The 24445-nt window shown below is 36.2% G+C and overlaps 1 protein-coding gene across 1 annotated transcript in view; it reads right to left on the bottom strand.

The window, feature by feature from the left end:
• Positions 1-24445, bottom strand: part of LOC306866353 (cytosolic carboxypeptidase 4-like) — a 153620-nt gene that overhangs the window by 116264 nt on the left and 12911 nt on the right. The window contains exons 6-8 of the mRNA XM_079411511.1: positions 16827-16864; positions 11106-11314; positions 10595-10763 (exon numbers count right to left, since the gene is read on the bottom strand). Of these exons, the coding sequence (XP_079267637.1) occupies positions 10595-10763; positions 11106-11314; positions 16827-16864 (416 nt within the window). The remainder of the gene's footprint in view (positions 1-10594; positions 10764-11105; positions 11315-16826; positions 16865-24445) is intronic.

The following is a 24445-nucleotide window of genomic DNA, read 5'->3' on the forward strand; positions in this document are numbered from 1 at the left end:
TAATTATCTTGTTTCCTCGTTTGGTCGATCCCTTTATAAGAGTTCTCCCCTTGTCTTTTGTCAGATCTTGAGTTAAAGTAAAGTGTGTTGATGCCATTTAATAAAGAATACTCCTTTTCGTTTACTCCGTGCGCTCATTCCTACAACACCATACGCATAACATTATACAATTTATATATTATTCAATTGATCAGTATTATATATTATTTATTATATCCTATATACAGCAAATACAAATAATAAATAACAATAGAAATATTTAAATGATAAATATACACACAAATTATTTTAATAATAATAATAATGATGATATTTCAAACACACCTTTGATTCTTTAAATTAATATTCATTTATAGAGATAAACTGAAATAAATGTAGTCAGACCCTCTGTTGAATACACTTCACAGGCTTTTATCTGATATGATGACTGCAGATCAAAACATAACACTAAAATCACTATAATTTTACAACTATCTCTGCTAAACCAAATGACTGCTTATATAAAAATGTTTAAAAAAAGGCATTCAAGGTATTTGATTTGGCGTGAAAGCAGAGTAAATTAACCATGTGATTAATGGTGACAAGTTGTGAAGTACTGTAATACAACCCAGTTTATGAGCGCTGATAATGTTAATGGCAGCGTTGCTAACAAGTCAAAACCACATTTAAGTTTTACAAGGTAGTTTGTTGTTAAAAGAAGCCGTTTAATTTTTTTAAATGCTGGTTTAAGTTGGTTCAGCTGGTCTTGAAGCGCCTCAAAACCCTCGAAAACCATCAAAACAGGCTAGCCTGATCAGCATGGTAGCCAACTAATAACAGCAAACCACCACAGGCTGGTTCAAGATGTTTTTTTGTTTTTTTTGTAACCGGGTTTGTACGTATAACAGACAGATTATACTAAACCACCGCCGTAATCTCTTATATCACTTGAGGGTGTTTTCCTGTGATTTTCACAGCTTAAACTAATAAAATAGTCGAAATGGAATGACAAGGAAGTGCTTGAGCTACAGTCCACTCGAATCTGGGCGTCTTGAAGATTAACATCATCTTATCTGCCTGGCCAGACTGAACAGCAAATACGCTCAGCATTACAGGGTGCTCGTGCCACACGCAGCTTTCCGTTTAGATGCGTTTGACGTCAGTAAAGCTAACATTAGCAGTTAGCATGTTAGCAACAGTGCTAAAAACCTGCAGAAAGTCCTCGATAAGTAAACAGGGCGGGTCACAGGCAACACGTATCATTCCACCGGGTATAACAAGTCAGCCGTGCTATTCATTACGATAAACAGATAATCATTGTGTTCGGTCTGATATCGGCCTTCCCAGCTCTGCCTCGAGATAAAAGCGGCGGGAAACTCATTAGTGAGAATGGCCCAGCAGGAAAACTCTCGCGTAGTGTCTGGATCTATAAGTTATTGTGTGAAAAGTGTGTGTAGATCAACAATAATAATCTGGACTCTTGGGCTTTGGCTTATTAGTGAAGCACATGTGGTGGTGATATGTGGTAAGTACATACAGACATGCACGCTAACACGCTTCACTATGCGGTATTGAGTCGAGCAGCCACGATGGGCAGGGTTGCCTGGGCAACCACCTCAGAGCTCCCTGCAAAACAAGTGAGTATAGACTATTGTGGGTCAGCGACGAGCAATCTGCTGCTCTCTGGCCAAGCATGTCTTCTGCTTTTTGTTTTCCTTTGCTCTGTTTACTGCTGCAAAGGTTCTGACCTTGTTCAAAGAGAACATTTGCATATGATGACCTAGTCGAAAAGAAACACGTCTGCTAAAAGAGGGTTGCACAGTAGTTAATTTATGCGCAATACTGCTGTACAGCATAACATGACAGTTTGAAAAAATGTGAACAAATCAAAATGGCCTCTGAATCTGGTTTTGGAACAACTGATTTCTCATACTGCCTGCTTTCAGGAGGACCGGTATTGACATTTGGTTCACAGCACAGGTCTGAACAATCCCAGCTTACACTGTTTTAGGGAGTTTGTAGGACTATGAAAAGAAATAAGCAATGTGCATTTCAGGAATACAATTTTAGAAATTATTATATTTATATTGTATTATTATATTTCAAAATTGTTATTATATTAGTATTATTATTGTGTTGAAGTACAACAAACACACTTCATTAATTGATTAAATAAAATAATAACATAAATTATAAAATAAATTTTTATACAATAATAATTAGAGATGCACGATATTATCGGACAGATATCGGAATCGGCCGTTAATGGCTTTAAATGTAAATATCGACATGGCCCAATATGAACTATTATGCCGATAAGTGGAATATATTAACTCACATGTGCTCAGGGTGTGCTAGTGATTGAGATCACGTCAGCGTTGTGGCTCATTCTTGAAGCAAAGCTTTGACTGAATGATGATTAGATTCGTTGTTTTGGATCATGGCATTTAATCAGTGAAAGCACGTGCTTTCGATGTAACAGTAATAACACGTGCAGTGGCAGCAGTGTCAGCCTCCCCTGGGTCCTAAAGTCCGTTCGGTAAGGAGTTTTAATCTGTAGGGGGCACTGTTGGTCTACTTCTAATTAAATTAAAAGTAAAATAGCCTACACAAATAACATTTAGACTGTGTTTCTGATTAAATAAAGCAGTAATTTATGTCATAAAATTATGTGCATGTTTTGATTTAAAGGTCTGAATCTTGCTTAAACGAAAAAAATATATATTACAAACATGACACTTGTAAATTAAATAATTTTATATATACTGAGTTATTCATTAATGTGTAATATGTTTTATTTTTAAATAAATCATAAGCTCTAAAAGATTTTTTGAACTTTTACAACTCTTTTGCTTTAGACTATCAACAAATGTTAAATCTTAAAACAAAATCTTTGGGTTAACACTACATCTTTCTGGGAAAGAAAATGCAGCGATTGATATATAGTTTATTTATAGTTATTTTCATAGCTTCAATGTACTATAAAAAAAACTTCATTATTGTTTATTTATTATTTATTCTAACAAATAAGTTCTTATTAAAAAATAAAAAAATATTTTGCTTATAATTTTTGCACAGGAGAGACTTGGTGTTGTTTCCAAACAAAAGGAAATATGTGAGCCGTGCTGGCAAAATGAATCGGAATGCGCACAGACTAATTTTGAGCTATACAGTCAAAAGAAGTGAAAAATTTCAGTTTTGGTTGAATTTGAGGTTTTCAAAAAAAAAAATGAGTTCATTAAGCCCTCTTCTAGCGATCCCAATGCTCCAAATAGTAATTAAACTAAAATTATCTTTATTTGTACATTTTCTGAGAGGAGTACCTTTTTCTAACTTATGGACGACTGCTGCTGCTTCTCATCACAAGTTGTAGGTCTATTGTTGCAAAGTGCAACATTCCAGCTTTGTGAATATTCATATCGAATTTTGGATGACATGAGTCCAAACCAGTGAAATATGATTTTTAAACCCATGCTGATGAAAACAAAATGATCGACTGACATTTGCAAAGCGTGTGCCTTTCCGCGAGGGCTCAATCTCCCTTATAAAGTACATTGCGAAATATGTCTTAGCGAGATTCACACAATCATAATCTGTTATGTCTTTAATGGAAGTTTAGTTAATGGTTGAGGGGAAATCTGATGTGTAACATTATATTTGATCCATGCATTGCAGTAGGTCTTAATATAGATCTGTCTCAATGTTAATCAAACATTAATAGAAAAGACGGAATCACTCGCTGCTCTTGATTAAATTAGGCTACTGTTTATTTGCATCTTTGTTCTTATTTTTAATAACAAATATAAAATAAAAATAGCTATATTGTGATTAATAATATAGTAATTATTATTAAGAAAAGAACTGGAGGAAAATATGCAACGTCGCTTAGTGATTTTGCTTTGGAATCTTTAATTGGATTTTTTCTCGAAATCAGATCTGCTGCCTCCATTGCCTTCAAACGGCTGTATCTCAGTCATTTTTTTGTCTGATTCCAACAAGTCATATTTCATTTTGAAGGTATTTTAATGGAAAACGTGAAAATATAAATAACTTATTTTTGAAAATTTGCACATTCTGACTCATTTTGCGAGCACGGGTCACATATATCGGACAAAATGAGTTGAAAAATATCGTCATATCAGATATTGGCAAAAATCCAATATCGTGCATCCCTAATAATAATACTAAAAAATAATAAATAATAACTGTGTGTGTGTGCAAATTTTTTATATTTATATTGTTATATTTATTTAATTTATATATACGGTGCCCTCCAAAAGTATGGGAACAGTAAAGACAAAATTGCTCTGTTGGCTGTGGAGTCAAGACATTTACAAATATGATTAAAAGATGAATATGAGACAAAACTACAGAATGTCACATTTTATTATTGGGTGATTCAACACATAGATGTTTTACCAGCTAAGTTCAGCACTTTTAGAGTTTCATCCCCCTATCTGATGTGAGCATAAGTATTGGAACAGTTGCCTCACAGGTCTTTCTAAGTGATCAGCTGTGTCCTGTTGCATTAATTCTTCAGATATTAAAAGCAGGGAATTATCCAGTTATATCCATTACTTCTGTATTCTGAATCTTGCATTCGATGATGACACACACAAACCAGGATGAAGATGAGGGAGCTGACTTTGAGAGAAAAGCAAGCAATTTGATGCTAAAAGAAAAGAGGAAGTCAATTAGAGCTATGTCAAAAACAAAGGGCATGGAGAAATCAAGAGTTTGGAAACCACCAGCAACACCAGCAACCAACAACAACTTGATAGGCTGAGAAAACAACAGTAGTTGATGACAGACAAATCATAAAAGCTGTGAACTGAACCCTAAAAACGTGTCTGTAAAATCACCAACAACTTCCAGAAAGCTGGGGTGATGCTCTGATAATCTGATAATCAGGAGATTTTGACACAGAATTACAGATGCTACACAACAAGATGCAAACCCCTGACCAGCACCAAAACTAGAAAGGCAAGATTAAAGTTTGCAAATAAGCACAAAAGTGAGCCAGAAGAGTTTTGGAACCGTGTTTATGGACCGATGAGACAAAGATGAACCTTTATCCAACCTTTATCCAAGTAATGGGAAAGCAAAAATGGAGAAAAAAGGGAACTGCAATGATCCCAAGCATACAACCTCATCTGTAAAGCATGGTGGAGGTGTTGTCATGGCATGGGCATGCATGGCTGCCTCTGGAACAGGCCCTCTCAACTTTACTGATGACTTAATGTATGATGACAGTAGCAGAATGAATTTGGAAGGGTACAAAACCATCTTGCCTACCAATATTCAAGAAAATGCCACCAGATTCATTGGAAAGTGCTTCATATTGCATCAGGACAATGACCCAAAACACCCTGCCAGTTCAGTCAAGGAATTTATAAGGGCAAAGAAATGGAAAGTCTTAGATTGCCCAAGTCAATCTCCAGATTTAAATCCGATTGAACATGAATTTCACCAGCTGGAGAGGAGAGTAAAGGCAGAAACTCCCCAAAACAATCAACAATTGGAATTGGCTGCATTAAAGGCTGGGAAAAGTATTTCAAAGGATGAGACGAAGAGTCTGGTGATGTCTATGGGTCACAGACTCACTGCTGTGATTGTGTGCAAGGGATCTGCAACTAAATAATAGCTTTTAATCTTTTATATCTGCCTTATGTTCAACTGTCCCAATACTTATGTTCTCATCAATGAGTGGGAGGAACTGTTCAAAGAGGGAGTGTGCTGGATGTGAGGGGTCCAGAGTGATTTTACCAGCCCTTTTGCTCACTCTGGATAAGTACCAATGATTCGCTCAGCAGTCCGTACTACCCTCCGTAGTCTTCTGAGGTCAGATTTGGTAGCTGAGCTGAACCAGACAGTTATTGAAATGCAGAGGATGGATTCAATAATGGCAGAGTACAACTCTTTCAGCAAGTCCTGTGGCAGGTTGAACTTCCTCAGCTGGCGAAGGAAGTACAACCTCTGCTGGGCCTTTTTCACAATAGAGTCAGTGTGAATGTCCCACTTCAGGTCCTGAGAAATAGTGGTGCCCAGGAACCTGAATGACTCCACTGCAGTCACAGTGCTGTTCATGATGGTGAGTGGGGGCTTATCCTTCAGATAAGCCAAAACAAGTTTTTCAAACGACTTCATGACCACAGATGTTAGAGCCACAGGTCTGTAGTCATTAAGTCCTGTTATCTTGGGTTTCTTTGGGACGGGGATGATGGTGGAGCGTTTGAAGCATGAGGGGACTTCACACAGCTGCAGTGAGCTGTTGAAGATCTGTGTGAAGATGGGGGCCAGCTGGTCAGCACAGGATTTCAGACAGGCTGGTGTCACACCGTCTGGGCCTGGTGCCTTCCTTCTCTTGTTCTTTTTGAAGACCTGGCGCACGTCATCTTCTCTTATCTGCAGTTCAGGTGTGGGGGAGAGGGGGGTTGCAGGAGGTGTGAATGGTGTTTTTTCAAACCTACAATAGAACTCATTAAGATCGTCTGCCAGTTGTTGATTCTCCACAGTGCTGGGGGATGGTGTCTTGTAATTGGTGATGTCTTTCAGACCTTTCCACACTGAAGCCGTGTCACTGGAAGAGAACTGGATCCTTAACTTATCTGAATAATTCCACTCTGATCTCCTTTTCCAGTGTGTATTTGGCCTGTTTATACAAGACTCTGTCCCCATTCCTGTAAGCATCTTCTTTGGCCTGACAGAGCTGTCTGAGTTTTGCAGTGAACCACGGTTTGTCGTTGTTATAAGTTAGATGAGTCCTGGTAGGAATGCTCATATCCTCACAGAAACTGATATATGATGTTACAGTCTCTGTGAGCTTGTCCAGATCATCAGCAGCTTCAAAAACAATCCAATCAGTAAGGTCGAGACAGGCTTGTAAAACCCGCTCTGTCTCATTAGTACATCTCTTTACAGTCCTTAATACAGGTTTAACAGATTTAAGTTTCTGCCTGTAGGTTGGAATAAGATGGACCAAACAGTGATCATAGAGTCCTAAAGATGCTCGTGAGACAGAGTGATATACGGCCTTTATCGCTGTGTAACAGTGATCCAGTATATTACTGTCTCTGGTGGGACATGTAAAATGCTGTCTGTATTTTGGCAGTTCGCGGGAGAAATTTGCTTTATTAAAGTCCCCGAGAATGATTAAAACAGAGTCCGGGTGTTGTTGTTCTGTGTCTGTGATCAGATCAGCGAGTTTCTGTACAGCTGAGCTCACGTGCGCTTGCGGTGAAACGTAGACACTCACGAGAATGAACGAGCAGAACTCCCGCAACGAATAGAACGGCTTGCAGTTAATGAAGAGCGTTTCTAGATCTGATCAGCACATCTACTTTAACACAGTTACATCTGTACACCACCTCTCATTGATGTAGAAGCATGTCCTGCTGCCGCGCAATTTTCCCGTTGATTCCGCGTAGCGATCTGCTCTGATCAGCGTGAAATTAGGCAGATGTAAGGCGCTGTCTGGAATGGTGTCGTTCAGCCAGGTTTCCGTGAAACACAGAGCAGCAGAGTTTGAAAAGTCCTTGTTAAACCGGGAAAGCAGAAGGAGTTTGTCCGTTTTGTTGGGTAGAGAGCGGAGATTCGCCAGATGGATGCTAGGCAACGGCATTCGAAATCCACGCTGTCTGAGCTTCACGAGCGCGCCGGCTCGCTTCCCCCGTTTGCGCGTCCTGAATCGCCTAAAGAACGCTGCAGCTCCGCCGACCACTATGTTCAGAAAAACATCCGAATAATTGAAAACCGGTTGGAGATTTTGTGGTGTGTTCTACCGAATGTTCAGCAGTTCTTCCTTGGTGAAACTGATCGTGTTAGACAAACAAAAAACAGGAAAAACTAACTAAAACAACTGGAGAGCCAAGCACAATGGCTGCCATGCGCGGCGCCATCTTGTTTAGAACTGAATAGTTATCATTCTGAATATATAATTGTAAATATATTCTACATATTTAATATTAAATTCTGTTTTATTTTATATAGAATTACAGAGAGGTACGCAAGTTTACTTGTATAGCACATTTCCTACATGCTGACAGTTTCACTTTAAAAATTTGTTTACAATAAATGTTGAATTTACAATAAATGTTGTTTTTAATTAATTATGGTCTCTGCACACTGAGTCCTAAAAATTAATCACGCACACTGAGTCCAAAGCATATTAATTAATCTGTTGCGAAAATTTGCAAAACATCACTAAATGGAGTCTTCAAGCAGTGAGGATGATTTTGTTGTCTTCTCGCTTCTTAAAAAGAGAAAAAGAGAGGAAATATTGGGTCCATCCAATACTGAGATATAGAGAGGAAAGAGAGTACCCCCTCAGGAGCAGCGGGATTATCCCGGGCGATTCAAAGTTTACTTCAGGATGTCAGTGGCTCAGTTTGATGCTTTGCTGGCGATACAAGAGCCACATATTCAAGGTGCCATAGAATGGAAAACTGTATTTACCTTGGCATAGTTAACCGTTCTGTACATGGGAATGACATACCGTGAGCCTTAAACACCATTGTTTCCTCCTTATGTAAATCGTGTGCATGCAAAAGACCACCGAAAAAAAAGGCGAATTAGAACATAACACCGACTGTGACGTTACAGTCGGGATCACTAATATGTACACCCCCAAGCATTTGCATATACCCACCCATGATCTAGGCCAGCCGAACCTGCCTAGACGAATCATCAGAAGTTCTGCAGGTATTGTGAAGAAACAAGTGAGGAGGAGATGTGAAGTGCAGGGTTGGTGTCTGTATTCAGAAAGTCACGGAAAACAAATAACGCATTCTAATAAAATAATGCGAGCCACTAAAGGGACATGGTTAGCTTCTTGCTAGCGCTAGCCTGTTACATTACAGTACATCCGATTTTACTTACCACATAAACAGAGTAAGGAGAGATGACCGAGGATGATGGCGAATGATTTACAGATCCTGAGCACCACTGACAAGCACCTGGTCTTGTAAGATGTGTGGTAAGTACTGCCGCTGTAGTTTACACAGAGCATGTGTGATCGTAAATCTCGAAAGTGAAAGTAAAAAGCGATCGTGCATTCGAAAGCATTTACAGTGCCCCGTATATTAATAGTGTCTCCCTGATGCCTGCATTTTATATACAATATAATTACCCAGTGATATAACTGCGCCAGAAAGTCCTTCCTGCTGTGTGAGCTACTGAAATGAGCCGCACTGTGAAACAGCCAATCAGAGCAGAGCTCAAAATTATTATTCATGATCCTTCCAAATAATAATAACAGACCATTTCATTCTAGGGACAAATCCTAGAGTTGTAAATGGACATGTAAAACCACTTCTGGAGACTTTTTGCCCTTACCTAAGCCACATACCTTCTATGTAGATATCAGAGAACAATTTAAAATATAGCATCAATGCATTCTATGGCACCTTTAATAAGAAGAATTTCTGTGAACTCCGTGTGCAAGGATCTACATACAGTGTTTTGTGCTGCGAAACGGAGTGGAAGAACTTAACAATCGCCATTCTGGATTTTGGAGTTCGCTTGTACGGTGACTCTGAACTGTCAAAACACCTCTTAAAATGCTTGCTCTGGATGAAAAAAATGAAAAAAAAAAAATCTAACCCGATCCGAATATTTTTATGACGGGCAAAAATTTCGGAGGCAGTGTGATTGACATAACGTGAGGTCGTATTTATTTTTTAACATGCGAAAATTTTTGGACTCAGTGTGCAATGACCTTTACACTACAATTTATGTTTGTTTTTACTACATTTTTCATGTTCATATTCCTGTTCTAAATACCATTAAATTTAAAGGATTTGTTGTGAAGTGAGGAACTAAAAAAATGTTTATGGTGTTTATAATGTTTGTATACAATGTTTATAATGTTTTGTTTTATTTAATAGCATTTTACATTCTATGTAATAAAATGTGACTGACATACCAATGCAACTTATCTGTGTTTTTTTCTCTCAAGAATTACATTTTGACCCGATGCTACTTATAGTCGGATATGACTGATTTTCTGGAATGTAGAGTAATATACAGAAAATAATTTTCAGACAGGGAAATTTAAATGGCTCAGTAGCTGTAAAGTGTCAACATTTCTAATTATTATATATATAATTTTAAATTAAACTATATTTTTAATTAAAAAAAATAAATTATATTTTTATATAATACCGTCATGTGTCCAGTGCATAATATTCAGCCTTTTGTTTTTTATCCAGTCTATGTATTTGTTTTAATTGTATTAATTCATGAAAAGCAATTTGATGCTTGGAGGGAATCAGTGAGTGATCTGGATATAAACACTCTGAACTTCTACATTATACTATTCTTGCTATTGAAGTCTAATAGAGGAAAATTGGAATATATTATGTTGACATTGAAAGAATTTACTAGAGTCATTAAATGCCCTGCGCCTATGTGATAACGAGGGCAAATTTGGCCTGGGCGATAAGGACTTTGTCAGGCACTAATAGCCAGAGGCAGTGTGTAAAGGCTAAATATCTCTAGTGGGATAGACTCAGTGTCCCTAACGGACACACTGTGAGAGGAAAATAATAGTAACTGTTGGGTGTTTGGCAGTGTAATAAAGAACCTGGCTTAAAAACCTAGGGAACATAAACCTTACCGTAAAGTCCTAAATCAGCATCCCAGTCATCGACAGGTCTCCCAGGAAGAGGAAAGCTGAAGGCGCTCTTATCTGAGGTCAGTGGAAGACAGACTTTGGGATTGCACTTCCTCATCAGCTGGATCGTCGGTTCCACCAGAGATTCGAGGCCTTTCATGGTCAAGCAGGTCTTCAGATGAAATGCAATCGGTTAGAAACACTTCAAGGCGCTACATGTGATTTCCAAGCGACATTTCCTCTGGGCAAAATATGCATCAGAAGCTAAAATTTGCTTCTTTACAGCACATTAGCAGACAGTTAGAGCATCTGGTAATGACTGGGGCCGGTTTACTTAGCAAGGCCGATAAAAGATAAAAATCACAGTGTGATTCAAAAGGGGAAATGATAAAAGCATTAGGAATAGAGAAATATAATTACAGACGGTAGATCAAAAAAGTTAAACTGCACAAAAAACACCAGGATAGGAGATGTAACAAGAACTTTGGGACTAAATAGTGGGCTTAAATATCACCTGAGTGGTCTGGAAGAGAAGACTAATGCCACCTTTGGCGACCAGGGCGTCTCTCCCCACAGCTGAGTTAGCAGCACGTTGCAGACAATAAAGCAGGGCTCTACGGATAGGAATGTTCTTAAGGTTGACGTCATTGTTGTGCCAGTCTTCGTACAGCTCCAGAAGATGCGCGATGTAGCCTTTCGCAGCAGCAGTCTGACAGTTGACCTCTTTAGAAGAACATAAAGATTACATTCAGTATCTTTATAATACAGGATGTTTATAAAACAGTTTGTATGAAACATTCAAAGATTCTCCCTAAAGCAGTAAAAATGTGGTCACATTTAGCATCAATTAGCAAATTTTACCAAGTCTGTTTAATAAGAAATACACATGATTGGGATTCTTTTTTTACGTGAGGCCAAAACATTTGCTAATGTAACCTCACCTTAAGAATTGATTCAAGCCAGATCAAAGTTTATATTACTGAAAAACAGCTGACTTGATATTTACAGTAAATATCTAAAATGTTCAGCCTGACCAACAACTTTAAAAATGTGTTGTTTCATCAGAAAATACGTCTGGCAAACTAACTACAGCTACTACAAACTTAGCTTTCAAAGCTAAATGCTAATCATAATAACAGTAGTTATGAGCTTAACAAACCTACACTGAAGCTAACTAAATATTTTGCTTTAAAAGACAAAATAATGCATGCAGACCTTTGAGACCTTTGGTAAATCATTTGTTTGAACCAGTTCACTGAATGAAACCATCAAAACTAAATGAATCAGACAGTGTTACGATATGAAAAAAGAACTAGCGCGTGTTAGCAGCATGTTTTGCTGTACTACACCGGTACTTGATGGAAAATGTATATTTACAGAAATTAAGATGTTCAGTCTGACAGCCTGAAATGTTTTGTTAGAATATGCTTACCAGACAACCTCGAGCTAAAGGCCAATCAATAAAAGCAGCTAGCTACGCTAGAAACTGCTAACAGCTAAAGCTAACTAAATATTTTGCTCTAAAAAGACACGATATTACAAGCTGAGACTTCTGTGAACTTCATCTGAACAAACTAATTCACTAAATCGTACATTTCTAAATACGGTGAACAAAAAGACAGTTTAGCAGTATTTTTTATCTTGTGCTACACTTTTGTTGGAAAAAACTATGCTAACAGTAATGACTCTTGTTCATTACCACTGCTGGCAGAGTCAAAAAAAAAAATAATAAAAACTTTAATAAAAACTAAAATAAAAACTCATGCGCAATAGCATTATTATTTGTCTGGGTCTTAATGTACCAATAAAGATGCATATCATTCATCATCGTTCCTTTCAAGTCCTTTGTCCAGAAGGCTCCAGAATAATTAAAGTCTAAGAGGCTGACATCCATTTAACAAAGAACACCATTTGAATTCATGCCAGATTTGTTTTTGAGTAGAAAAAAAAGCTTCTTCTTTTTTGCTAGCTAGCATGTTAGAAACAGGCTAATATTTATTGGAAGCATCTGTATGTATCATTCATATTCAAATTGACCTCTCTTTTGCTCTCACTTTCTCATGTCACGCTCTGTTGTGCTGTTTATTAATAAAATGTAATAAGAACATACATCATTTGGGCACTAAAGAGCCATATCAACAGAATGCAATAACACTGGGATGATGGAGAGGGAACAAAAAAGCATATGACTCTGCCTGTCAGAGCAAAAAGATTTCTCAGTATGGCACAAAAGGTTAAATGAGATCAAAAACAAGATGGCGGAGAAAGAGCCACTCTGGGCGAAGACTTAATTTCCGTTCTTTAAGCCAGTGACAGGTCTGGTGCCTGAGGTAAGAGCGGTTGAGTCTCATCGCACCCCATATTCTCCATGTCGTCAATCAGTATATCGTGAACAAGAATACGTCCACTAGTAAGGGTCTTCTTGTACTAAATATTAGGACACTGATGACTCGATTTCTTGCGACGCTATTACGAGGTCACACAAAATGTAGCTAGCATAAATAAAGTCGCTGTGTAACATGCATCATACATCTTTGTTGTAGCTGTTAAATGTGCAGTTCCATTATGAAATACGAGTTTGTCCTTTGTTTTAATATTGTTTGTCTTAATAAAAAAATTATCTATAATGACATGCATTCATGTGTACATATATATATATATATATATATATATATATATATATATATATATATATATATATATATATATATATATATATATATATTTGTGCAATAACTACTGAAGTGAAATAGCAATCTAACATGTGTTACAATATTTCCCACTACTCTTACTGTGACAGTTAGGTTTCCTTTTTAAATGTGCAACATTTCCTGTCAATTCTACACAAGAATACCTAATGAGAAGCAATAAAACACCAGGGATGCAATTTTTGTTAAGGCCAAGAATCTGTATCTTAGCAACCAAATTAACTTCTGATATTTAATATCAAAATGGTCACATTACTGTAAACAAAAGCTGTCCACTAGGAATTCTGAAAGTGACCTCATTTAGTCACAGCTTCAGATGAACCAAAAAAAAAAAAAAAAGTTTAACACCATTGCTATGCAGTGCTTTATCTATATTGGTATTCAGCTTCTTTTTCTTTTTTTTTTACACTTTATGACTCCGTTTCAAGACCTTGTTTGTTTGTTGTCTGCTAGAGTTTGGCATTACCATGTTACTAAGCTAACAAGGCAATCCTGAAATAAGCATACAAATACATAGATTATACTGAATGAATCTGAATTATCATAAAAACAAATGTTGTTTTGTTAGCTATCCTGCATGGTTTTTTCACAGTTCGTTGCTTATAGTATTGCCTTGCCTGCAAAAAAATAAAATAAAAAATACATGCAAAGATGCCTTACATAAAAAACAAACTAAATAAATATAACATACCGGTAAATAGAAATATTTTAACGATAATGAAAAAATAAAAATAAAAATAAAATACCATAATAATAATTAAAATAATATAAAATAACAACAAATGTTAAAATATCAGACTGTAAATAAAAATACAAAAATAAAACATGTAAAATAAAACTACAAATAATAATATAAAATAATAAAATTAATGTAAAATGTATATACAATATATATATATATATATATAATATATATAATACAATGTAATATATACGTATATGATATATAATAAAATACAACAAAGTTATAAAATTATAACAATTTAAAATTTAAATACAGCATAAATTAATAATAATAATATTAATATAAAATAATATAATTATATAATTATAATATATATATTCAAATTATTTTAAAAAAATATATAGAGTAAACATAAATAAAAAAATAGATTCAAATAAACTGGACCCACCCATCCCCTCTTACTGTATTGCTTGCTTGTGGTTAAGACTAGGCAAAAAAAAATAATAAATAAAATACATAAAACCCTGTCACTTGTTTATCTATCAGCAGAAAACCATTAACCAAACTGCTAATTCAAATTAACTAAATGTTTGCTGCACTGCACTAAACCTTGAGTCATTTTGGGACCAACTACTTCATGTTGATCTGCTTTGTGCTTTCAGAAATTCACTAATAACTTTACAAACAGACAAACAGCTCTTCACAATGCTACTGGTGAAGTGGATATTGTAGGGCGTACAATTAAATGAAGGTATTTTTGTACCCACGACTTATGCAAATGTTTTAACATGTCCAACTCTGGGACTTCACAAACACCTAAAACGGTTGCACAGGAAACGGTTACGATTAAATGGGCAATTGGCATTATTCCAAATGGATAGTGATGCATTTTAATGCCATTTTAATTCTAGCTCATTTTGGTTGCATTCATCCATCCATCTATCTGAGCAGGAGATATGTTTCAGATTCACTGTGTGGCTTCCACTGATCTCTTTCCAGGATTGAAGTGACATTATTAAACCAATGTTTGAAAGCCCGCCTGCAAAACTGTCAAAAGAATTTCCACTCTCCTTGTTTTAAGAGAAATCCACCAAGCTCAGTATTCAGCTGGTTCCTCCATAAAGCTCTCCAGCCGAAGATGCTCAGAAAAGGGACAGGGGGCTCCATGCGAGGGAGTTTCGCTGGACTCTCGGCCCAAAGTCTCCTTACTTCTGATGAAGGGGTTGGAAAGTGGCCAATCGCGCTGTGCACTCAGTGCATCTAATGGAGGTCGTGGCAGAGAGCGGCGGGAGTGTTTTTGATATGAAGGTCAACGGTATTTACTTCCTCACGCGCGAGGTGAGGGAATTACAAAGGGAAATAAGGGGGAAAAGAACAACACTTTCACAGTGTTCTGGGTATTTCCGAAGCCTTGGGAATAATATTTTATAATGGAGAGCTGAAACTGTGTTGTGAATCTACTTCTTTGACTTCAATTCCTCCTGAACTCCCAGTATGGGAGTCGTGAACTTAAAAAAACACTGCAGTTCTATGACTTGTGATCTGAAATATTAATGTCTGCAATGGTTTCTATCAGACTTGGACTTCTTGAAGGATTTTTTGGTGCTGCTAATGTAGCCAGCGGATTTCTAGGAGTTTCACAGTGGAATATGATGTCTCAGAATATGGAAATGTCCTGTCATCGTGGACTCCTGAGATTCTGTGTCTTATAATCACTGTTACAAATGCCGCAGCGCAGATTTGATGTGTAGAAAACATGACAATAGGTCTGTAAAGCTCGCTGGAGGAAATATGGCCACGTTAGATGATTATCAAGCGCTCACGACGTCTTCCGGAAAAATAAAAAGCGCGCAGACAAAAGGCACAGACAACTTAGCTTCGCCCGACGGAGGAGAATTAATTGCGGCATCACTGGCCAGACGTGTTTCTTTTAGAAGAGGCTCCTAAAAGGCCCACAGAGCATTACGTTATTCACAGGCTCGCTGACTGAAGAGCAGTGCAGCGGCTGTGTTCTCAATGGGAGAGAGCAGGATGGGACTCACAGAGTCATACTGCCCCCTGCAGGATGATAGATGGACTGCAGGTAGCGTGGACTAAAACACAAGCATTGGGATAGATAAACGGCTGCATATGCTCTGCTTTTCCTCTATTTTGTTTACAGACCAAAAGTAAGTCAAAATTGAGTTTTGAGTTGAGTTTGTGATTCCTGTGGAAAAAGAACAGCTTTTTGATCATGGTGCAAGGAGTGCTAATATTAAAGCAATATCTCATATTTCAGCAATAAACTGTTTATGAAAATATGTAAAATCTAATAGATCAGCAACAAATAGGTTTTGTTGCTAAAGGCTTTCAGGCTCCTATGTTTATGTTCAGTTATTTCACTTAAATGGCAATGAAAAGAACCTTTTCACTGACATTAAAGTGAAATTACTGAACCTACACATAGAAGAAAATTTCAAACGGCACTTAGAGGCTTTTGCATCTGAACTCTTCCTAACTCTTCATATCGCAATTAATTTCAGAAAAAAAATGTGTAATTAATTAGTTAAAAATATTTAATCGATTGACAGCACTAATATATATCTAACATATTTTATACATTTCATATATATATATATATATATATATATATATATTTTATTATTATTTATTTATTCATTTTTTACCTGTATGTTTATATGTTTAAGTCAATATATCCATCTATATCTATATCCATCTATAAAGTAGGCAGCAAACCTTTGGAACAGAGCTATGGAGCAAAGCATGCTGGGAGAATTTGTCCCCAGAAATATTATTGTGTTGCCCCAGTGTGTTCACAAATGTTAAAGCAAAAGAAACTTACTTGAGCATAACATTGCAGCAAAAGCTTCGATGGCCGCCCTGTGAAACAACAGAAAACACATCTGACATTAAAAAATGTATATGAGGCATTTCATTTCTATAGTGTCATGCGCACACCATTCTATCCCTCTCTGAACATGCATAAAGCTAAGTAACACGGTCACACATCCAGCTGCACTTAGCATTGGCGGGGTGGTGGAGAGGCTGCCACAATATATATATATATATACATATATATATATATATATATATATATATATACCGTATATAAAAATATTCCTGTCATTGTGATCATGAGCATTTATTTTTCAGTAACAGGGTTGCTGATTCAGCTGTCTCCATATTCCTCTACCCAATATGTGTGGAGTGAATGTAGAATAATTATGAATGGCTTTGCAACAATCTGCCAATAAATATCACCACTGGTCTGTCGGGTTGACAAAATCCAATGCCTTGAAATATGGGCAGAGAGCAAGTTACGTTTTTGAGCTTCTAAGATGGAAAAGCTGGGCCTAAAGATTAAGAAAAAGCTTAAGAAAGAAAGAAAGAAAGAAAAGCCCTCTGCTTTCTGCATCTACACTTTTCTGCATGTAATGTTGTGTAAGACCAAATCAAGTGGTCCATTTGAGACTGAGCCAAAGAATGACTTTACTCCAATTAACCCAACCAATCAAAGCCCTAACCTAAAAATCAGAGCTGTTATTGGTTATTTTCAGTGCCAGAAGCATGTTCTTTTTGTGTGAATCCCATTTAGCACTGTAGAAGACATACTATTCTAACATCTAATTTCACATCATTAGTCATTTCATTGTGCGTCTTATTGTACGCTTGGGTTCTGAAAACACACACAAAAAAAAATTAAATACAAATTTTGGCCTTTCTCATGTGTAGCACAACAGTCTCCTTTGTGGAATCTGCACAAACAATATTATCAAGCCAATTTCGACTCTCATCACATCACGATTGGAATCATCTCGGAGAGTTTTGATAAGGGTCACACTGCAGAGTTAGTCTAGCTATCGTTGCAGCTGGGATCAAGACAAGACACTGAGCAGATCAACATCAACACCACGTGGAAAACACATGCACTGTGAGCAACATCTTTGGGCCTATTATCTACATGGTGGTATTTGGCTTTAAATGCTGCCCTTGTCATTCAACTATCAGACTGCTATTGTTTGCTGTGCATGACTCAAACAGTCTGTTCATGGACCATCTGGTGAATGTTCCACATAAAATGGGTAAGAACTTAGATCTGGCAAATCCTAATCTCAGTCGAACTGAGAATGTCTGAATTCATGGACTGAATTGTGGTAGCAAACAGGATTGAAAAGAAGAAAAATTTAAATTTCAAGAAATTCATGTGACTGTAATTTTAGACTAGAAAGAAACTGAATGTTGCCCTGATAAGTTTAGAATTTGTTTTAGATAGACAGATAGAGGAATTGATAGATGTACAGACAGAATGAACAACAGACAAAATTAAGGAATGACAGAACAATAGACAGTAGACAATAAAACAAAAGAATGATAAAACGAAAAATAAACTAAACGAATAGTATGAACTATTCTGTATGGTACATAGTATGAACATATGATAGACAGATGTAATGAATTATTGAATGACACAGAAAGATACATAGGATAGAATGAACGAATAAACAACAGATGTGACAATAGACAGAAGCAATGAAACAACAGTAGACAGACAGACAGATACAATGAACAAAAAAGGAATGAATGAAAGAACAAAAGAATGACAGGACAGACTAGACAGAACAAACAACATACAAAGTGAACGATAGAATAAATGTCACAAAGATTGATCGATAAAAGAATGATGGAATGAATGATAGTACAAATGATAAACAGAACCAAAAAAAAAATCAGAAAGGTAGGACCTCAGTATGTTTCTGTACTGTCTACCACAGTTACCCTCACCCTGTGTGTGTTTATATGTTAAACACTGTGGTATGACATGTTCACACAAGTTCTTATTTGTTACACTGTGTATTTAAGTTTATATTGTTATAATGGTTTTATTCTATTATTTTGATATTTTCATTGTTATTATATTTCTCTATATATATTTCAAGCTTTGGCAATATTGTATTTTTTACAGTCATGCCAATAAAGCAATATTGAATTGAAAAAATTGCGACACAGACAGACAGACGGACGGATAGATAGCTAGATAGATGGAGTGACAGACACACAGATAGATAGATAGATAGATAGATAGATAGATAGATAGATAGATAGATAGATAGATAGATAGATAGATAGATAGATAGATAGATAGATAGATAGATAGATAGATAGATAGATAGATAGATAGATGGAGTGACAGACACACAGATAGATAGATAGATAGATAGATAGATAGATAGATAGATAGATAGATAGATAGACAGACAGACAGACAGACAGACAGACAGACAGAGAGACAGACAGACTTTAAAGCAAGGCTTTATCTCTCTTTGTTTCTCTGGTCACACCATGGGATGGTAAATCTTGAAAAGCTCTTTGACTACCAGCAGTGTAGCCGGACCCCTACAGTGTGCAACATTGTTAAGTCTCCATCACAGAGACAATATGTCACTCCCTGTTCACTAACCGCAAGAGAGGACAAACAGCCCAGCGGTGGAGCAGACAGCAGCTCGCTGACGCAAAACCACCATTCTGTCCTCAAGATAGTCAGGCCGCTTTACCGGCAGCCTCTCTGTTTGCGGACACTGGGAGCTCCATAAAGAAATCATATCATATTTCTCCTCTGCCGTTGTCGGAGTCTTTGAGTCACGCTGCTGACATTAACGCAAACAGTGACGTATTGCAATTTCGGAGGCAGGCAAATGCCATTGTTTCCCCAAGCTAAAAGCTTGTCGCTTCTTTGAAATAGCACGCGGTATCAGTCGGTGGGACTACGAGCATCAGTGCGCAGATGTTCCGCGGGGATTTGAGCTATGAGGCCGAGCTGTCAGCAGAAAGCCTGCAAACAAATTTGACAATATGGAAGATCTGTTCTGCCTGTGCGCTGAATATTATTTTATTTTATTTTTCATATTCATTAGAGAGTGAACAGAGAGAAATTCTCAATGTAGATTTGAAATCTTTGCAGCACACTACTGTAAAGGCCACAGAGGCCATTTTTAACCCATGTATTACAGAGTTATATGCTTTCAAGTGATACTGAAGTGCTGTATAGGGGGATTGCATGTGTGGATGGAACGGCTTATGACATTTATACTGAATTTACATGATATCAGCGTGGGCAAAACAGTTCTGCGAAGAGGGATACTGGATCTGAAAGTGCAACATTCCCAGGCTGATCAGTTCACTGAAGTGTATAAAAGATGAAAAACATAATAACAAAACATAAGGAAAATATGTCCCAGTCGTCTCTGGCCATGTTGAAAATGATATTCTTGATAATACTGATTAGTGATAAGTAAATACTGCATGTTATGGAGAGCCTAAAGTGACATTTGCAGGGAAAAAAAGTCATTTTGCATGTACGTGTACACACAATCATTGTGTGATTATTTAATGAAAATATTTAATTAATAAAATAAATTAAATAAATATTAATAGGAATAACAATACAAATAAAATGATAGTACTACAATTCTAATAATAATAACAATAATAATGCATTAAGCATTAATGTATTTATTATTACTATAATTACTGCATTTATTATTAATGTATTTTCACCCCAAAATAAAAGTTGTCATATTTTATTCCAGTTGTCATCGTTATCTCCTCAAGTTGTTCCAAACACAAAAGAAGAATGTTGGTAACTAAACAGTTGATGGTAGCCATTGACTTTCACAGTATGGAAAGAAAATTATATGGAAGTCAATGGCAACCGTCAACTGTCTGGTTACCAACATTCTTCAAAATATCTTCTTTTGTGTTCAACAGGAAAAAAAGAAGCCCATGCAGGTTTGGAAGAACTTGAGGGTGAGTAAATGATGACAAATTAAATTTTGGGGTGACCTATCCCTATAATATTATTATTAACGCTTTCCCTGCCATTGAGGGAATTTTCCATTTTCACTGGTGTACAGTCAGTAGGAGACGCTATTAGGCATCTGAAAGAGTACTAAATGTCTTAAAACACGGCGAAGATCGCGTATGTAAGCAGATGCATATGTAAAAACCGCGATCATCAAGCGTTAAACAGCATATAAATCCTATTCCATTTATGTTTCGATCATCGTTCGGAATCTGATCCAGACGTAGTCTTTCACAAAAATGCGATGTTCCCAGTTTCTTTGTTCAAAATGTTGCTTTTTTCATGAAGCTTACCCTCATTCAAGTGTAGATTAAAAAGAAGATTGTATGATGCAAGAATAACACGTTTTTGTTTTGTTTTTGTTTTATTTTTTAAAGCAGAGGCTCCGTTCTTTGTTTTGACATAGCAATCTCAGATATTCATACAACAAAATATTTTGGTTGCCGATAAACTTTTGATAAAAAATGCTGACGGTGGCTGGCAACTTTTTAAAAAAATTATAAATGCTGATGGTGAAAGAGTTAACTTTATATATTTATAGATAGATAGTTTTTCATTCTAACTATAATAATATAGTTTGTCTAATTATTAATGCATAATTATAAATAATTATTGAAAAGATGTAACATACGTAATGGTAATTGCATTTTAATGATGACATCTTGTGCACTTTAGACCCATAGAAAGAAATCAAAACCAAACTTTGTATAGTACTGAGGCTGATTACAATGACTGGCAGATAAATTCCCTTCTTCTGGAAATCTGAAAGACTTTCTGATCTCAAAACGGTTGCAAATATCATCATCTGGCAGATAAAACGACGCACACATGCTGCTGGCATCAGATAAGCCTCGTCAGGTAACTGTAGAGAGCCTAGAGAGGGCGCTGTACTTACTCCTGCCAACTGTCGGAAAACTGGACCGATTCCATATCGGGTTTCTGATAGCTCCCTGCACACACACAGCGGATTACAGCAGAACGCCATCTAATTAAAATTCTCGCTCTCCTGTACACTTCCTGTCCTGTGGGAATCCTGACATGGCTGCACTAGAGAAGAAAATCTGCATGTGCACCAAGCCGGCAAACACACGTATCAGATACGGGTGCGATCCAGTTCTAGTCTTACATTCAATATTGCAGTTTAATTTGACTTTATCTGCCTCACAGAGCTGTGCTTCTGGAGTTAAGCAGCCAGAGAGGGTCCTTAGGTTATCGCACTGACTCGCAGAGGCATTGATTAGCTCTAGTTTTTAGTTCCGATTTAAGAGCAGGAGAAGCTCTGGCCACTAATTGGTCAGGCCGTCAATTAGACACTGATGCTTCACTTAACCTGTCGGCAGTGAGCACCAAATTAACAAGAGAATGAGGCAAGATAGCCTGGTGCTTCAGGGACTAACACAGACAGGCATACCAGCACACTACTGTTTCTGCAACAACCTCTATAATACTAATAATAATAATAAAATGAAACAATGACAGAACAAATGATAAACAAAACAAATTACAGACAAGTCAAATGAATAAAATTATAAAACAGACAGAACCAATAACTGACATATGGATAAGGCTGACAGAACAAACAACAGATAGACATATATATCCCATGATATTATATTATGTTGTGATCTTTGTGTTTGCTGATGTTGTAGGTCCTTCCACACAAAAACATTTTGTAAAGTGAAGTGCTATTGATATTCCCCTACAAAGTGTGTAGGGAGCAGTGAACACTAGGAACCCTATGAATCGTAACGTAGCTTGGATCAGGGTTTGCTGCTCTGTGCAGCATCAGGACACACTCAACAAGTGTGGCACACTTCATGTGGGAATTCATTTCATGTCTCTGCAGGTCAAGCACTGTTTACCTAAGTTAGGCTAGTAACTGCCAATCAGCATCCGGCTAACACATATCTATGCAGCGCACAGTTGCCAAACCCCAGTAAACAAGCATCTTCTGAGCATTTCAATGAGCAGGCTTGCTATAAATGAGTTGTACTGTGCATGTAAATTTCCCAAGACAGGATTTGATCTATGAGTTGCAATATAAGACACTAATTATACAAGGCCAGCATACTGACGGATGCATCTTACGATTGTGTTAGCATTTCTGCTTTGATAATATGTCACACCACATGCGGCGCAGCAAAAAACCGCACAACCCTCTACAGTCGCTAGCTAATTTCTAAAGAACCCACCCGCTTTCCTTTATAGGAAAAACACATGTTCAGCGAGTTTGTGGATATTACTCCAGAAAAACACTTAGAAATGATGTAGCTAAGTATCTTAACCTAAAACTCAAGTTCACTGAAACAAGAAATTATTTTTGAAATCTTCAAAAAAGAAAAAGATATACTAGGCCTTGTAACCTTGCCATTTTTGACAAACAAGCCTCAGCCTTGGAGCGCAAATATTTGAGGGATTGGACATTAGGATTATGCTGTGGCCTTTTTAGTATAGCAAGGTAAGTGGAGTTGCACCTGCAGGCGAGACATGAGACTCGCATTGTGGGAAGACCTTAAATTCAGACTTCTGACCTTCTGGTATTGAAAGAATTTGATATTACGGAAAGTCAAATTATGTCCGTACATTTAGTGGACCACACACTCAGATATTGGTGTTTAAAATTGGATCATACATAACAATCATTCAAATCAATCAATTCCATCAATCAAATCGATTAATAAAGTTATTATAATTATGTAATTGTATTTATAATTACTATAAAAATGTAACATATGTATAATTATTATAAAATTATTAGATTAAAAAAACAGTCGTAGTTGTAGTAGTTAGGATAAACTATAGTAATAATAGGCAGAAGTGTAATAATAAATAATAATAGACAGAAGTATAATAATTATAAAAATAATTGTATTAAACTATATTAGTTCTTTACATTAGTTCTAATTTGGGTTTAGCATGAACAAATATATATTATTGCATTTTATATATTATTATTATTATTATTATTAATAACAATAATGCAATAATAATGATAATAATGGAAATGCAAAACAAATGTAGCAGGGTCAAACTATATAGGTTCTTGTGTATAACTTCATGTTATATAATCATGTTATATATACTAATTATTATCATTATTATTGTTGTTGTTGTTATTAATAAAGAAATAGTATGGTACATTATAAAAGGGTAAATTTATAAATCGATATTTCTCCATTTTTAAATATTTAGATCATATAAAGTGGCCATACATGGATTAATGCATTTGTAAAAAGACATTATAAATGTTATTATTATTATTATTATTGTTGTTGTTGTTGGTGGTGGTAATAATAATAATTTTGTATGCTAAACTCACATTAGAACGAAAGTAATAATAATAATAATAATAATAACATTTATAATGTATTTTTACAAATGCATTAATCCATGTATGGCCACTTTATATGATTCAAATTAAAAATTAAATTAAAATGGAGAAATATCTACAGTAAAAAAAAAAATTGTGGTAGGGTCAGTCTATTTGAGTCTATTATATTTAATTCCTTACAATAATAAATTATAATCAGCTTAATATCGAAATAAGAGCAGTATATGTTGTGCATACTTCTTTATATAGACTAATGTAAGCAAGCGTGTGA

This window comes from Barbus barbus, assembly GCF_936440315.1.
Source record: "Barbus barbus genome assembly, chromosome: 48".
Lineage (NCBI taxonomy): Eukaryota > Metazoa > Chordata > Actinopteri > Cypriniformes > Cyprinidae > Barbus > Barbus barbus.